The sequence below is a fragment of the Emericellopsis atlantica genome, assembly GCF_019669845.1.
Source record: "Emericellopsis atlantica unplaced genomic scaffold F5Z01scaffold_9, whole genome shotgun sequence".
In the NCBI taxonomy this organism is placed as follows: Eukaryota; Fungi; Ascomycota; class Sordariomycetes; order Hypocreales; family Bionectriaceae; genus Emericellopsis; species Emericellopsis atlantica.
In genome coordinates, this window is record NW_025764711.1 from 1 (window position 1) to 15,284 (window position 15,284).

General features: G+C 54.1%; 5 protein-coding genes across 5 annotated transcripts; 2 read left to right on the forward strand and 3 right to left on the reverse strand.

Moving 5' to 3' along the window:
* Positions 1-1,057: 1,057 nt before the first annotated feature.
* On the reverse strand, positions 1,058-4,128 carry F5Z01DRAFT_704886 (DNA replication licensing factor mcm2). The gene is made up of 3 exons (XM_046266431.1): positions 3,985-4,128; positions 1,578-3,933; positions 1,058-1,526 (listed from the first exon to the last, which is right to left on the reverse strand). Exons 1-3 carry the CDS (start codon positions 3,987-3,989, stop codon positions 1,284-1,286), a joined length of 2,604 nt encoding a protein of 867 aa, XP_046119411.1. The 5' UTR covers positions 3,990-4,128; the 3' UTR covers positions 1,058-1,283.
* Positions 4,129-4,320: 192 nt separating this feature from the next.
* On the forward strand, positions 4,321-6,210 carry F5Z01DRAFT_651294 (putative metaphase-anaphase transition protein). Its single transcript, XM_046263221.1, has 3 exons — positions 4,321-4,587; positions 4,635-4,689; positions 4,742-6,210. The coding sequence occupies exons 1-3, from the start codon at positions 4,478-4,480 to the stop codon at positions 6,128-6,130; spliced, it is 1,554 nt and encodes a 517-aa protein (XP_046119412.1). The 5' UTR covers positions 4,321-4,477; the 3' UTR covers positions 6,131-6,210.
* On the reverse strand, positions 6,211-7,493 carry F5Z01DRAFT_651297 (uncharacterized protein). The gene is made up of 2 exons (XM_046263222.1): positions 6,982-7,493; positions 6,211-6,925 (listed from the first exon to the last, which is right to left on the reverse strand). The coding sequence occupies exons 1-2, from the start codon at positions 7,460-7,462 to the stop codon at positions 6,243-6,245; spliced, it is 1,164 nt and encodes a 387-aa protein (XP_046119413.1). The 5' UTR covers positions 7,463-7,493; the 3' UTR covers positions 6,211-6,242.
* Positions 7,494-9,047: 1,554 nt separating this feature from the next.
* On the forward strand, positions 9,048-12,261 carry F5Z01DRAFT_543496 (glycoside hydrolase, family 31). Its single transcript, XM_046260548.1, has 4 exons — positions 9,048-9,428; positions 9,476-10,069; positions 10,126-10,628; positions 10,683-12,261. Exons 1-4 carry the CDS (start codon positions 9,182-9,184, stop codon positions 12,159-12,161), a joined length of 2,823 nt encoding a protein of 940 aa, XP_046119414.1. The 5' UTR covers positions 9,048-9,181; the 3' UTR covers positions 12,162-12,261.
* A 346-nt stretch (positions 12,262-12,607) lies between these two features.
* F5Z01DRAFT_619821 (acyl transferase/acyl hydrolase/lysophospholipase) lies at positions 12,608-14,606 on the reverse strand (the record flags this gene model as incomplete). The annotated part of the gene is made up of 3 exons (XM_046261112.1): positions 12,608-13,865; positions 13,914-14,484; positions 14,537-14,606. 3 exons carry the CDS (start codon positions 14,604-14,606, stop codon positions 12,608-12,610), a joined length of 1,899 nt encoding a protein of 632 aa, XP_046119415.1.
* Positions 14,607-15,284: the final 678 nt, after the last annotated feature.

Below are 15,284 nucleotides of genomic sequence, written 5' to 3' on the forward strand. Positions count from 1 at the left end.
AAGAACGCCTTAATTGGTGCCTGGCACGGCAAGATTAGACCCTCGAGGACTAGAAGTCTGTGATATGGTCTGACGAGACCTCTGTGGTGTTGTTACATCGCCGTGGTGCCTATAGGCTCTGGCGAACGCCTGAAGAGAAGGTGAATAAGAGCTATATCCGTGAGCGCTAGAAGGGCTCTTCAGAGTTTATGTTCTAGGGTAGCTTTTCATACGATAAGAAAGGCCCCTGCTATTGTTGGTGCCCGGAGACTGCTGCTGAGAAACGCCTTGCTGAGGAAGAACTTGAGGCTATGAATAAGGCCCTTGAGCCTGCCGCGAAGGAAGCCTGGGAGCTCTCGATGAAGATGAGCCGCCTCAATCTACGGCAGAAGACACCTGGTAAGAAGCCTACCTGGCGGTTCACGAAGGCGACCGGGAAGCTTACGAGAGGCGGGAAAGGTGGTATTGATTGGTATCGCTATCGTAAGCATATTCTTGGGCCAAGGCTATTGCCGTTCGCGAAGGAATGTGCCCTCGAGAGGCCGGATACAGTGGTTCAAGAAGATAAGGCTCCGGCGCACGCCCACCACATACAACAACAATTATACGATCTCGAAGGTGTGCGCCGCCTCGAGTGGTGTGGTAACTCGCCGGACCTTAATATGATCGAACCGGCCTGGCCATGGATCAAGAGATATACTACTAAGAAGGGGGCCCCTAAAACACGGTCTGATGCTATCGCGAGATGGCAGAAGGCATGGAACGACCTGCCTCAGGCCGAGATTCAACGCTGGATTGAGCGTGTTCCAAGACACGTCAGGAAGATCATTGAATTAGAGGGTGGAAATGAGTATGTCGAGGGGCGCCAGGATAAGCCGTAGGATTTGCACCAAAGCTAGCTGGATTTAAACGACATGCAGACTTAGCGCCTTTAGCGTCAACGCATAACTTTTGAACTCGTCCTCCGTACGTAGTAGTCTAATAAGTTAGGAGTTCAAAGCGGGGAAATGATGTATCGGCGACTCCTGGTTGCAGGCTTGCAGCCAACAACACATAAGCAGCAATAATAGTAATTATGCGCCTCTCTTGACCGCTGGCTGTCTATAAATATCGGAGACATAATAGTGATTGTTGGTGTGTATACCGAGCAGGGCCAGTCAGTGGCAGGTGAACAGCTCACTTGTCATATTTCCTATCGACACAAGCAATGATCAAGTCCTGGAAATCATATGTATCGTTGTTCACGAACCGGCAACATCGTGGCCCAGATCACAGCCCATTAGGTATCATATCTTGTGTTTAGCTCAAGTCATCACGGCTGTTGGCCTCCGCTGACTCTGGCTCGCGGCCCCCCTCCCCCGTCTTGATAGCGTATACTTGGCAAACGCCCTCGCCAACGCTTTTTTGCAGCTCACCTTCTGGCTGCCCACAAAGCTGTCCACGGTCACTGCAATTGCACGGTCGATGTCGGCAGTAGAGACACTATCTGATAGACGCATCTTTGCAAAAGCCTCGCTGATGCGGATAATGGCTTCGAGATGACGAACCTTATATTAGTTAGCATTGCAGCTGAACAAGAAATGGTTACTAAAACATACTGTAATGGGGTAGGCGCCCGTTGCGAGCGATTCGCGCCTCATGTTGGCGAACAGGGACGCAATCTTGTCTTCGTCCACCTGGAAGAACTTGGGGTGGCAGTTCTCTCGAGCGTGCTTGATGTACTTGCGCAGTAGCTCTTGAGGGATCTCCCCAGTCGCCCTGGCTGAGGACGCCTGCGTCTCAGTTGGCTGCGACTCATCGCCGCCGTCGGTCGATTCTTGGTTTGGCTGCGCTTGGGGATGGCTGCGCGAGTGGGAGCCGACGATGAATCGCGCCAGACGCTCATCTTCAGAAGGCTCGACTGTATCGCGTACGACGCACAGTACATCGAAACGTGACAGGATAGGCTCTGTGAGCTCTACATTGGCTGAGAAGGGAATGGTCGAATTGTAGCGGCCACCGATAGGGTTGGCAGCAGCGATGATCCCACATCGGGCTTGCAGTGTCGTGACAATACCGGCCTTGGAGACAGAGATAGTCTGCTGCTCCATGGCCTCGTGGATAGACGTCCGATCTTGGTCATTCATCTTGTCAAATTCGTCGATGAGACATGTACCGCGGTCAGCAAGCACCAGCGCACCGCCTTCAAGCGTCCATTCACTAGTCATAGGGTCGCGGCGTACAGATGCTGTCAGACCGACAGCACTGGCACCTTGACCTGTAGCAAAGACGGCGCGATGGGCTGTCTTCTCGACATACTTCAGAACCTGCGACTTGGCGGTACCGGGATCACCTAGTAGCAGCACGTTGATGTCACCACGAACATGGTGGCCACCCTTTGTAGTCTTTGGCACGCCACCAAACAGTGACAACGCAACAGCAGTCTTGACGTCAGTGTGCCCGTAGATACTCGGCGCAACCGATTCGATGACTCTGTCGATGATGTTTGGGTCGCTCTTCAGCTTGGCAATCTCCTTCTCGTCTTCTTGTGTCATGCGGAAACCCGCAAGCTGGTCATGAGACTTGACCACGTTGTTTGCCTCAAGGATGGTTGCAAACACTGGGAAGCCATTGCGGTTGTTGAGCTGAGCATCATAGTTGTTGCGGTAAATACCAGTGACCTCGATTTCCTCGCCCGGTTTTGCACTGTCAATGAGGTCCCACAGCAAGATCACCTCGCGCGTGCGTGGCAAGCGACCGGCCGGCACGGTGCCAGGAGACTCCTGCAAAGTGAGCTTCTGGTAGTTGCGGTATACCGTCTTCTCCGAGTTAACCGTAAAAGGCCCGCGAGACTGGCAGTTCTGACAGAATGAAATTCTGACCTCCACATTCGACTCCTGCTGGAAGGGACCCAAAGTAGCTCCGCACTTTGTGCAGTCGAACTTGACGTATTGTAGCTGGGGAAACACCCCTGAACGACGAGTGACGACGCCGCTGACCCTCACCAAACAATTCAGGTGAGATTGACGGAGCTGTCGTAAAGTGTAGTGAACCGGTAGGTCGTAGATGCGAACGTGTACTTGAGAGTGGATACGTTCGTAGGACGGGTAGTAGATGAGGACGACTTCCATGGCGACTTCATCAAGCAACTTGATCATCTCTGCCGGTGCATTGGCCAAGAAGAAAGCAAGAGTGGCCTTGGAGTCGGTCAAGTGGTCATAAGACACTTCGAGAGTCTCCGCGTTGATTTCGCCCAGAGTCTTGGCGCGGTTTCCGTATACTGACTGGCCCGAGTCGTCTGTATATTCGGTCAGGAAGAGCTTGAACTCGCGCTTGATCGTCCTCTGCACGGCAGGCTGTGCTACCCATTCAGTAATGTTGGGTGCCTTGATGTCGCTCAGTGCTTCTAAAGTGAGTTCCTCCTCCATAATATCTTGATCCATAGCGTCGTCTTGATCTTCATCATAGTGGTGGCGGCGACGTCGTGGCTGCGCTGTGAGGTCCATCATGTCGCCATCGTCTTCATCCCCGGGCAGGAAGGCTCCAGGCTCTCTTTGTCGACGAGCAACCTCGCGGTCTTGCCTGTTCATTCTCGCCTCCAGTTGCCGCCTCTCGGCGGCGTCCATAGCGCCGTATTGCGCATCATCAATGTCGATGTCCTCGTAATGGTCATCTTCCCGATTCTGATAGTCGCCTTCGAAACCCTCGCGAAACAGATCAACATCGTCATCTGCCATTTCGTCGACGTCGTCAATGTCGTCTTGAATTTCGGGCTGGTCGTCTTCCATCACATCGTCCTCTGCGTCGTCACCACCTTGGGCAATGCTGAAGCCAGCAGGCGGCGAGGATGGCAAGGGACTTGAGCCATAGCCAACGGATGAGCCATCGCCTTCATCTCTCGCACGTGAGCGTTTGCGACTCGCAGAGGGGCGGGCGCCCCGATTCCCTGAGGAGGGGTGATCCCGCAGGGGAGAGCTACTGTTGTCAGCGTTTGAGGGGTCAGGTATTTTGCACATGGGGACATACCTCATGGTGGGTTCGTGTGATGTTGAAACAAAAGTTTCTGCAAAAGACCTGTGTGCAGACCGCTCGAGTCAGTTCTTCGTGGTAAGACGTGCTGATGCGAGGTTCGCGGGCAAAAGGGTGAAGCTGCATTGAAGTGCAGCGAGCCGTCGGCAGGGAAACTAAGTTACCTTAGAGATCATTTCGTTCGTGTCGCGTCTTGACGCGTCCAAGCGCGTAAAGTATCTACGCTATTCTCTTTTTGGGGCAGAACGCGTAAAGTGGCTGCAGATGGGGCGAAAAGATTACTTCGCCAGCAGAGGCCAATCGCGGCCTAGTACTGCAGTATCTATTTTGTCACCTAGCCACAGCTACTGTACATGACGTTGGCTCGCGTCAACTTGCCCAAACCTTCATCACCTCCAAGATTTCGAACCTCAGCTCGTGTTTGCGATTCAAATTCGATTCCGCTTCTTATCTTTTAGTTTGTTCCAGGCGATACACTGAGCAGAAGATAATGGCGAACGATTCCGCTGCCTCGGCGCAACAAGAATCCTCAACGACACAGCGCAGCAATAGCTTCTCGGCGCAGTCGGACAAATCGAGTGCTTCCCAAACAGCAGCAGAGTATGATTGACGCCTCACCACCCGTCACGCTTAGTCTGACGGTTCAGGTTCATTCGCGATCAAGAGGCCCTCGAGGCAGACGCTCGCGAGGCGCTTCCATATGTTCGTTCACCCGCTGTTCTCGTATCATCGCCATCATGTGTAACACGTGTAGAGCATAAACACATGTACCAAGATACTCGGACCCTTGCGCCAGAACGTCTTCGCATGCCTCACATGTAGCCCGCCGCCCGCTTCCGCCGCTCAACAATGGACGCCTGCTGGCGTGTGCTACGCCTGTTCCGTTCAATGCCACGGTGAGCACACTTTGGTTGAGATCTTTCAGAAGCGCAACTTCACCTGCGATTGCGGAACGTCGCGACTTCCCTCCACCAGCCCTTGCACCTTGAGAACAAACAGCGAGACGAACACGAAAGGAGATGTCCACGGAGAAGAGCCAGACGCCAACAACAGATACAATCAGAACTTCAAGAACCGGTTCTGTGGCTGCGAATGCGATTATGATCCCTTTGAGCAAAAGGGGACAATGTTTCAGTGTATGGGTCTGGGATCCGTTGAGACGGGCGGGTGTGGTGAAGATTGGTATCACCCAGGGTGTCTCGTAGGCATGGGTCCCAGATGGTTCGAGGTGATGAAGCCAGAGAGGCCCACCGCTCCGCAGGCGGGCGACACCCTGGCAACTATTGCAGAACACAACGAACAACCGCCGGAGAGCCAGCCAGCCGAGAACGATGCGGCCGTGGCGGACGAGGATGATGAGCCTCCTATGCCTCCTGGATTCCCAGGTGAGGATGACTTTGAAGGTTTCATCTGCTACAAGTGTGTTGAGTCTCAACCATGGATCAAGCCATATGCTGGAACACCTGGATTCCTACCGGCTGTGATGTTGAACCACAACGAGGATACCGCATCTGCCAATACCACATCGAAGAAACGTAAGACAGAAGACGCTGTGGAGCATCAGAGCGACGCCAAGCGCGTCAAGACTGAGGAAGAGCAAGATGGGGAACAGGCAGAACAAGAAACACCCATGGCTGCTGACTCTGAGCCTGGAGCAGCCCTCCCATCTGATTGCAAGCTGCCCAACTTATCGATACCGCCGTCGGGCCGGTTTTCCCTGTTCTTCAAAGAGGACTTTCGGGACGAATTCTGCCGTTGCTCCAGCTGCTACAAACACCTTGACAGCAACCCCCAACTCATGGAAGAAGAAGAGACCTACGAGCCGCCACTTTCCGAAGATGCCGCATCGCAGCACGGCGGGTCAACGCACGGCAGTGGAAGTCTTCTCGAACGTGGCGAGAGCGCATTGCGCAACGTTGATCGCGTCCGCGCTATTGAGGGGGTCATGGCGTACAATCATCTCAAGGAGCAACTAAAGCCTTTTTTCCAACAATTCGCCGAGAGCGGGCAGGCAATTGGTGCTGAAGACATCAAGGCATACTTTGCTAAGCTCCGTGGCGATGAAGAGGACATCAAGGAGGCAGGCGAGGCAGCTGCCAGTGATGGCCGTGATTCGCAGAGGCGTGAGCAAGGCGGACATTGATCTAGACAAAGCTCGTGGCTGCGTCAGATGTAACATATATAATGTTCGCAAATGCGAGAGGAATCGATTGTGGCTGGGTATCTGTAGTCTATCATTAAATCATGTCCTAGCATCATCTGGGCTCTCCCGATGACCCCGTGCTCGACGCGACGCTCAGTGGCCTTGGTGGAAGAACGGGTGGCGCCAGCGGATTGCTCGAGGTTTCTCTCTGCATCGCGACTCCACCCAAGGGCTGGAACGGCTGATTGACTTGCGGCAAACCTCCATCGTCACTGTCGTCCGCTCTTTCGACCGCCAGGAGCTGTTCCTGCAGCCGAATTTGCTGGATCCGCAACCTCTCCTTCTCGGCGGGATCGATGATATCGTCATCACCGCTCCAGTAGGTATCATCGTCTTCCAGTTCCGGCATGGCCATCCGTTTCCAGAATCGTAACTCTTGCCTCATTGCAACGCTGCCAACTCTTCTTTCCCATCGATGTTCATCCTCCTCGTATTGCCGCCTAAACGTGCGCAAGCTTTCGTTTGCACTCTTGGCATGACTTTGCATCTCCCAGATCTGCTCTCTAAGCTTGCTGTTCTCCTTCCGTGCCTCATCGAGTTGCGATCGATACGATCGATGCCAAGCTGTGACGTCCGCCAGATGCTTCGCTTTGTACTCGTGAAAGGATTTCAACAGCAGCGCTAGGGTTGACGCATATTGGGAGAGGAGGGCTGCATTGGCGTCGCGCGAGTTGCGAGCTTTCTCGAGCGATTCGGATAGAAGGGATATTAGCGCGTCCAAGTTCTCGACCTGACCTTCGTCTTGTTAGCAGGTCGCCGAGTATGCCGACAATATGGGAAGTGGTCCTCACCATTGATGTCGTCCGCAGAAGCTTCGATGACTTGGTCATTGTTCAGGCCTTGCTGCCTTGCCCTCGCCCTGACCCTGCCGAGACCGTTGACGATGTCCTCTGTTACGCGGCGATTGTCTGCCAATTGGCGGCTAAGCTCCTCCACCATGCCATAGATGTAGTTCAGCTCAGCCTGATGACCTGCCGGCGTGGGACCTGGCAGGCCATTGGGGGCCATGCCGTTCATGCCGTTCATGGCCATGTGCTGCTGTTGCTGCTGCACTTGAGGTTGGTAGTGCTGTTGCTGGCGAAGAGGCTGCTGCTGTTGCTGCTGAGGGGGCGGTTGTGGATGCGGGAGGTCGTTAAAGCTCATGTTCATTATCAATTGACGGTCAGCGCGGTGTCGAACGGGAGAATACGGGCGAGGATTCGTAGGGTCGCGTGTGTTGCTATTGCTAAGGTAGGTACCACGTGTGTGAGGTGCAGACGTGACGGCGACCATGGGCTCATATCCTGGTTTCTGAAATGTGGGGCGTTGCAGGCACAGATGAGGATCTGGGGGAAGCTACTACCGGGTAACCAAGTTAAGGTGAGGAAAGCACGGTATTTGTATAGAGCAGAAAGCTTGATGTTGACTCGTCGCAAACTCGAATCTGCCCAGTAGGAGTAAATTCTTCAGACTGTGGCCAGCTAGTCAATTGATCGGCGTGTTCACAATGCATGCTTTGCAAGCTCAGGTCACCGAGTTCTTCATACTTTGAAAACGTTCAACCAAGAGTTGTTAAGCAGGCGAGGGTCCATGTAAGTGAAAGATAACGCACATAAAAAGTCAGTGAAATGCAGCATGAAAGAAAGTATGAATACATGATACTTTTTACATCACGCCCAGATTGGAATTGGCGGTGTTTCCTACAATACCTTATCTATTCTAGCATGAGAAGGGGCCAGATGTAGGGTAGGTAGCATGCGACGAGAGCACGAGACTATGTAGACGCCAGCTTACCCCTTTCTTATTTCCGTCCTTGACTAGCGAGATCGATCATCGATCAGCAGCATTAACCTTATTAATAAACCAAGGCAAGGTACCTACACCTTGATTACGCACTGTACGGATATCGCGATACATTACCAGGACTGTCCAGTGTCTCCTTCGGCCTGCCAGGGATTCATCCCCCTCAGTTTCCCCACGTCCGACGGCCTGATCCTACAGTCTCGCCAAGAGCCACCAACCGGGCCGACGAGATTGAAATGAGCTCACTTGAGTCTTGACCCAATGATCTCCAGAGATAGCCATGTTTCGCATAGCACACTACACCCACAGACGTCGTCCGGTGACCTCTACATATCGTCACAATCACACAGCCCCGGCTCTTGGACGGAGTCCGTTCAATGCATTAGACTTTTCGAGCCGGAGCAATGGATTACTCTGTGAAAACACCATCGAAAGGTGGTGGGCCAGTAGCCTCACACTGGACACGACGCGTCTGTCGATCAGGGGATCATGCGGCCCATACTCCCGCGGCCGCAGCTGTCCTGCCTGCTCGAAATGCACATATCCGAGGTTTACTCTACATTCCCCCAACTTGCGCCGCGCAGCAGAGTGCCCACCAGTTGCCCACTAGTCAGGGGTATGCAAGCTTAATGCCCATGTCCTCGGCGTCATGTCGCTCCAACCGTGAACTCCCTTGCTGCGTTTGCGCCAATACATCGGATCGAGGTTTATTGCATCCATACGGATAGCTTCTGCGCCTTTGTCGACGCCCCAGAAACATTTAGGCCGTCTTGGCCACCGAATGTAACCCTATACATCGACGTGGTAGGACAGCATCGAGTGGGTAGCCGCGGTGGAGTGCATGCTCGCAAGCGCCTCGCGTGCGTCCGCACCTTGACTGGCCATCTCTGTCCTTGACCTTGTCCAGCTGTTTCTCCGCATACATGAGTATGGCGGGCATCAGTACAGTCCGGGGTGTTCTGCCCGGTCCGGAGGGACTTTGGGGTAGGACCTGCCGGCGGTGGGCCTAGTTGCAAAAAGCCTCCAGCTGACCAGCGAGTGGCCGCCGATGCACGATGTACACTGAAAAGCGAACAAAGGACTTGGCCATGTGGTGGACCATGAAGGTCGACGCCGGGCAGTGGAGAGGCTGGTGGCAGAGACTTATAAAGAGCCGCTTCCAACCCCTTCTAGCTCACTTGAGGCACTCTCGACACAGCTTTCACTACAATGGCTCCTTGGAAGCAACTTTCCCTCTTCGCAGGGCTAGCTTCGGCTGCTGCTATTAGCAAGCGTCAAGAGGAGCTCGCCCAATACCCGGACTACGGCCTGCTGGCTGACTGCCCTGGCTACGCAGCTAGCAATGTGAAGACTAGCGACAATGGGATCAAGGCTGACCTCAGTCTGGCCGGAACAGCTTGCAATGCGTACGGTGAAGATCTCAAGGATCTAACCTTGGAGGTTACTTATGAAAGTGGTGCGTTGTGCTTTGTGATGTCCATCGGCTCAACTAACTTCGTGTAGCCGACCGCATTCATGTCAAGATTCAGGACAAGGGCAACCAGGTATACCAAGTGCCCGAGTCAGTGTTTCCCCGACCAGACTCAGATGGCACCTCTGCGGACGACAATGCCCTCAAGTTCGACATTGTCGAGGCGCCATTTTCCTTCACGATCAGCCGCAAGGACAACGACGAGGTTCTCTTCGATACATCGGCAGCCTCCCTCATCTTCGAGTCACAGTATCTACGCCTGCGTACGCGTCTACCCGAAGACCCCAGTCTGTATGGATTGGGAGAGCACTCCGACTCACTACGGTTGCCCACCAAAGACTACATCCGCACAATGTGGAACCAGGACAGCTACGCGATCCCGGAGAACACCAACTTGTATGGTACTCAGCCTTTCTATCTCGATCACCGCGAGACCGGCTCACATGGCGTCTTCTTTCTCAACTCCAATGGCATGGACATTATGATCAACAGTGACGAAGACGGTCAATATCTTGAGTACAACACCATTGGCGGCGTGTTTGACTTTTGGTTCTTTGCTGGTTCGAACCCGTCAGATGTGACAAAACAGTATGCTCAGGTGGCTGGACTGCCAACTTTCCAACCTTGTAAGTACTTGCGCCGCTCTGTCCATTCTGCTCCGAGGCTAACATGGCTGCGACAGACTGGGGTCTCGGCTTCCATCAATGCCGCTACGGATACCGAGACGCTTTTGAAGTCGCCGAGGTTGTCTACAATTACTCCAAAGCTGAGATTCCTCTCGAAACTATGTGGACCGACATAGATTACATGGATCGTCGGCTCATCTTCACCAATGACCCAGAGCGTTACCCCATGGAGAAGCTGCGTGCTCTTGTGTCCCATCTCCACGACAATGACCAGCATTACATTGTCATGGTCGACCCAGCTCTTGGTTACCAAGATAACTATCCTTCCTTGGACCGGGCAGTCGAGGATAATGTCTTGCTGTTGCGTCAGAACGGATCAGCGTTCTTGGGCGTCGTCTGGCCAGGTGTTACAGTATTCCCTGATTGGTTCGCCGAGAACGTCACCGAGTACTGGAACAACGAATTCTCAATGTTCTTCGACGCTGACGAGGGCGTGAACATCGACGGCCTATGGATTGATATGAACGAACCGTCCTCATTCCCCTGCTACTTCCCATGCGTAAGCTCTACACCCGAACCCCCCATAACCTGAACATAGTGCTGACGAGACCAGAGCGATCCTTATGGCTCCGCAGTCGGATTCCCTCCTCAGCCTCCGCCTGTCCGCGAGAACCCCAGGTCACTCCCAGGCTTCCCTTGTGAGTTCCAGCTACCTGGCGATGGTGGCTGTGACAGCTCTGTATCTGAGCGTGACCTGATCTCCCGTCCCGGTGGTCACTTCAACGTTGAGCGCGCGGAAAGCAAGTTGTTCTTCCCTGAGAAACGCCAGAGCGAGGCTGGCGACCAGTCTGGCCTGGACGGCCGTGACTTACTTTACCCGGAGTACTCTATCCACAACGCCGCCGCGTACCGTTTGGATTGGAACGCTGACAAGGGCGGCATCTCCAACAAAACTGTCCTCACTGACGTCGTCTCTCAGAACGGACTGGTGCAATATGACACGCACAACATCTACGGTGCCCAGATGGGTACCGCGTCCTACGACGCTATGCTCGCCCGCCGCCCCAACAAGAGGCCCCTGATCATCACACGATCCACTTTCGCTGGTACTGGCGCCAAAGTCGGTCACTGGCTTGGCGACAACATGTCCATCTGGGAACACTACCGCACAAGCATTCGGACCGCCCTCGCCTACACAGCCCTCTTCCAGTTTCCCATGGTCGGCTCCGACACCTGTGGTTTTGGTGGTAATGTTAGCGAGCAGCTTTGCGCTCGTTGGGCCAGTCTGGGAGCCTTCAGTACCTTTTTCCGCAATCACAACGAGTTGGGCGCCGCCTCCCAAGAGTTTTACGTCTGGGATTCCGTCGCCGAATCGGCCAGGAAGGCCATCAAGATCCGTTATCGCCTGCTGGACTACATGTACACCGCCTTTGCCAAAGCCTCGGATGATGGATCTCCGTCAGTGGTGCCATTCCTCTTCTATTACCCCGAAGACAAGGCGACCTGGGCTCTTGAGCTGCAGTACTTTTACGGTCCTGGTATCCTTGTCCTTCCGGTCACGGAGGAAGATGCCACAAGCGTCGACGTCTACTTGCCAAAGGACAAGTACTACGACTGGTACACCCATGAGGCTGTTGAGGGCAAGGGAGAGACTTATACCTTTTCCGACGTTGATGTCACGCATATCCCTCTTCTCATCCGTTCGGGAGTCATTCTTCCTCTCCGCGAGTCTTCCGCAATGACTCTCACGGCTTTGCGCCAGTTGGACTTTGAGATCATGATCCCGCTTGATGCAGAGGGCAGCGCCAAGGGGGAGCTCTACCTCGATGATGGCGAGTCTCTCAACCCCGAGGACAATGGCGGTGTGAGCTGGATCACCTTTGAGTACTCCAATGGGGAACTTGTCATTGACGGCGAGTTTGGTCATGAAGCTACATTTGGCATTTCCAAGATCACAATCCTGGGCGGCAATGGATGCAAGGTGAAGGAAAACAAAGATGGCAAGTTCAGCCGCTCCAAGAAGGTGGACATTAGCCTGAACAAGGCGAGCAAGACTGTCCTTGAGGACAAGAGCAAGAAGTTGAGGGTGTAAGAGCTTTCTTTTGAGGACAGGGTACACAGCTGAATGTGGCAATCTATAGCAGTACATAGCAATCGCAATTGTTGGATACCTAGTGACAACCGTGCTGCTGTTCGTTATGATATGCTACAGCGGCGACAGGACACCTCCCAACAGCTGGGCCCTCGAAACCACTCACGCCCTTGTTCGGTGGCCATGAAACCGCCAAATTAATGTACGAAATATATGAGCTTAACGTGCATTGCACCTCTATATGCTATTGGTATCGAACTGCCACCCACTTGAGTATAGAGCCAGCTGGGCACTATCTTTCATCCATCGTAAGATCATTATTAACCATCGACGAAATAACAGCACTTGGTATCAACAAACGGAAATCATCGTTATATCGCTGCTCCATCCATAACGCCGCAGGCATAGATAGACCTCATTGAGACCTAGAAATCACACATTGTCGTCTACCGTCGGTACGTAGGCTTCTGTGCCATGTTGACGGGCGGAGGTGCCTCATCATATATTGGATATGGGGGGTCCTGCTTTGGCATGGGACGTCGGCCATTTTGCTGGTGGTCAGGTAGCGGCGTCTTTGGCGGCAGAGGAGGTGGTTCCATGCGCTGGTGGGGAAAGGCACTCATTGGGTGAGGCTGAGAGGGCCTGGGGTGCTCGTCTGGACTCATGATCGCGATTTTGTCGGCACCCGACGCGGTTTGGTACTGACCAGGCGTTGGTGCCGTCACAATGAACTTGTCTTCGTCTTCGTTACGGAAATTGGGTTTCTCGTGTTCTGGAGGCGGCGGAGGAGGTCTTTGTCCCAAGGGAGGTGGCGAGGAAGCCGAATGGTGAGAACGGTGGGAGTCCTGATTGTCATAGGAAGACCGAGGTGAATATGGATGCGCAGAAGCCAAATGAACACTATCGGTCCCAGAATCGAAAGACTGTCGGCTCGCTGCCGGGCTGCGTGGAGGTAATGGCATGGGATTTGTTGGCATGTCGCCAGGTAGTTCGACTGCCGCTGGTGGAGATTCCCACGTCATGGACGGGGGCCTCCTGATGCGAGGAACCTCTGGGTGCTGGAGAGCTCGCTCCCAGCGAATTCTGGCCTTCAGGATCTTTGCGAGTTTCGAGCTGATGCCTTGGACCATGCGCTGCTCATCAGGCTTGCCCATGTATCTCCTGGTTCCAGTGCTGATTTCTCCTAGCCTGTTCCACTCATTCATCCCGAATTCGCCGACTCCAATCTCAACATTGAGGCGGTAGTAGTTGTCGGGGTTGACGTTGCGCTTGCCGAGATGCTCCTGCATCATGTATTCGTGTATCGTCTCACAGCCCTCGATTTTTGATATCAGCCTGCGGCGAGCTTCAGCGAATTCGCCCAAGAACCCTTCATACCACTGCTCTTGGCTTGCGCCACTGCTTTTTGGTCTCCTGCCAGTGCCGACTGACACAAAGCAGCCTATCTCTCTTCCGGGCCATTCATTGATAACCGCTTCGTCGAGTGCTTCTGGCGCAGGGTTGAAAGTTCCGGTACCGTCATCGTGAAAGGTCGATTGCCCTATCTGGATAGGCTTGAATGCGAGACCTATGGCACAGGTTGCACGGCCAGCCTGCCAGATTTTGCAGTCGAACTCGGGCGGTGGCTCCTTGCGCGAATCGTAAGAGCGAAGCATGGCAGGAGGGGCGCCTCGGGGTGAGCCCTTGTACACCGCAGTTACAACTCTAACACGCTATTAGTGTTGATCTTCGTTATACCGTTCATGAACCTACGTTTTAGTCCTATTGTCGCGAGCATCGTAGAGCCTCGCATTGGCGTCGCCATGTGACGAGTTCCTCCACACCGGCTCCTGCATCTGCGCTGCGGGACTCCTCGCACTGAAGCTCACAGTGCTGGCGTTACTCGTATGCCGCCTTGGACCGCCTGCAGCACTCGAACGAGACGCTGCACTGAGTGGGTTGGACAGAGTAGGCTCAACGCCGTCATTGCCCTCTTTTTCGTAGACTGTATGCTCCCGGACACACGCGCGAATCGCCTCTTCGAGTTTGCTGGCCTTGAACAGTGTTGAACGGTAGGGAATTCCTGCAATCGTTTTGTCCGTTTGGAAGACCATGCGCGTGAGGCGCACGTACAGCTCCTTACATGTCTCGAGGTCGAGTCGCAAGCGGCCGAGCATGAGCGCGATGAGACCGCCTGTCCCTGTTCCGACAATCAGATCGAAATGGTCGCATGGTTTCGGGATCTCGTGTCTTCGTGGCGCGCGACCTTCTGTTTCGACAAACGTCCTGTGCATCAGTTCCTGGATGATGATGAGCATCGAGTAACCGCGAACGCCACCCCCGTCTGTTCACAGAGTCAGCAAGTCCGCAAAATGGGGCCACGCGTTGGGCCATACCTAGGGAAAGCACGCGCAAAGGAGGGCCCTTTGTGGTGTCTCTCCTCTTGACGCCATAGGAGTCTTGCATGTTGGCGTGCTCAGCAGGTGGACTGAGGGGCGCGAAGGTCCAGCTCTGATGATCTAGTGCGGCTGTTGACCTGCTCGTGGGCTTCGCAAAGAGATTGAAGGCGGTGTTTGTGAACTGATGCGCTAGGCGTGGCTTGTCCGAGGTGAGGTTGTGAGGAAGAAGCGGATTACGAGAGCCGCTGTGGACTGTTTGGAAGCCTCTGGAGTTCTCGAAGGCGAGAATCTGCCTTTGCATTTGCCTTGGGCATCCCTGTGGGGTGGCAGCGGGCAAAGCTGCAGGGGACACTCGTGGTACCAAAATAAAGTCGAGGACTTGACGTCCGCGTACGCACAGACGGATCTACGGACTGGATACGGAATACTGAAGTGGCACAGCCCCCAGTGACGCAACGGTGCCCCTGCGCAGGCGCCAAACCTCACCACCAACTACAGGACCTATTAAACGGCAAGTTGGGATGCAACCTCGTCACTGTCAGCAGCTGATATCCCTAGACGCTTTGTCTGTTATTTCACTTAGCTGACTCACTCTTTGTCTCGTGATCTGACACGGTCTTGGCATGATCGATTCGAGGCTGTGCTAGGTAGTAGGCCTCGTCATGGTTGGTCCGGCGCCTGTGGAAAGCAGCGGGCCCCGCGCTTGATGACAGACATGGATTTGCGGTGCGCGACTCCCACTGTT

Excerpts from the sequence above, each read along its gene's own strand:
- F5Z01DRAFT_704886 (XM_046266431.1), bottom strand. Across the intron at positions 1,527-1,577 it reads CGGGCGCCTACCCCATTACA|GTTCGTCATCTCGAAGCCAT; the intron begins GTATGTTTTAGT and ends AACTAATATAAG.
- F5Z01DRAFT_651294 (XM_046263221.1), top strand. The coding sequence starts at position 4,478 with ATGGCGAACGATTCCGCTGCCTCGGCGCAACAAGAATCCTCAACGACA. Across the intron at positions 4,588-4,634 it reads GCTTCCCAAACAGCAGCAGA|GTTCATTCGCGATCAAGAGG; the intron begins GTATGATTGACG and ends CTGACGGTTCAG. Across the intron at positions 4,690-4,741 it reads CTCGCGAGGCGCTTCCATAT|AGCATAAACACATGTACCAA; the intron begins GTTCGTTCACCC and ends TAACACGTGTAG.
- F5Z01DRAFT_651297 (XM_046263222.1), bottom strand. The coding sequence starts at position 7,462 with ATGGTCGCCGTCACGTCTGCACCTCACACACGTGGTACCTACCTTAGC. Across the intron at positions 6,926-6,981 it reads TTCTGCGGACGACATCAATG|GTCAGGTCGAGAACTTGGAC; the intron begins GTGAGGACCACT and ends AACAAGACGAAG.
- F5Z01DRAFT_543496 (XM_046260548.1), top strand. The coding sequence starts at position 9,182 with ATGGCTCCTTGGAAGCAACTTTCCCTCTTCGCAGGGCTAGCTTCGGCT. Across the intron at positions 10,070-10,125 it reads ACTGCCAACTTTCCAACCTT|ACTGGGGTCTCGGCTTCCAT; the intron begins GTAAGTACTTGC and ends TGGCTGCGACAG. Across the intron at positions 10,629-10,682 it reads TCCCCTGCTACTTCCCATGC|AGCGATCCTTATGGCTCCGC; the intron begins GTAAGCTCTACA and ends TGACGAGACCAG.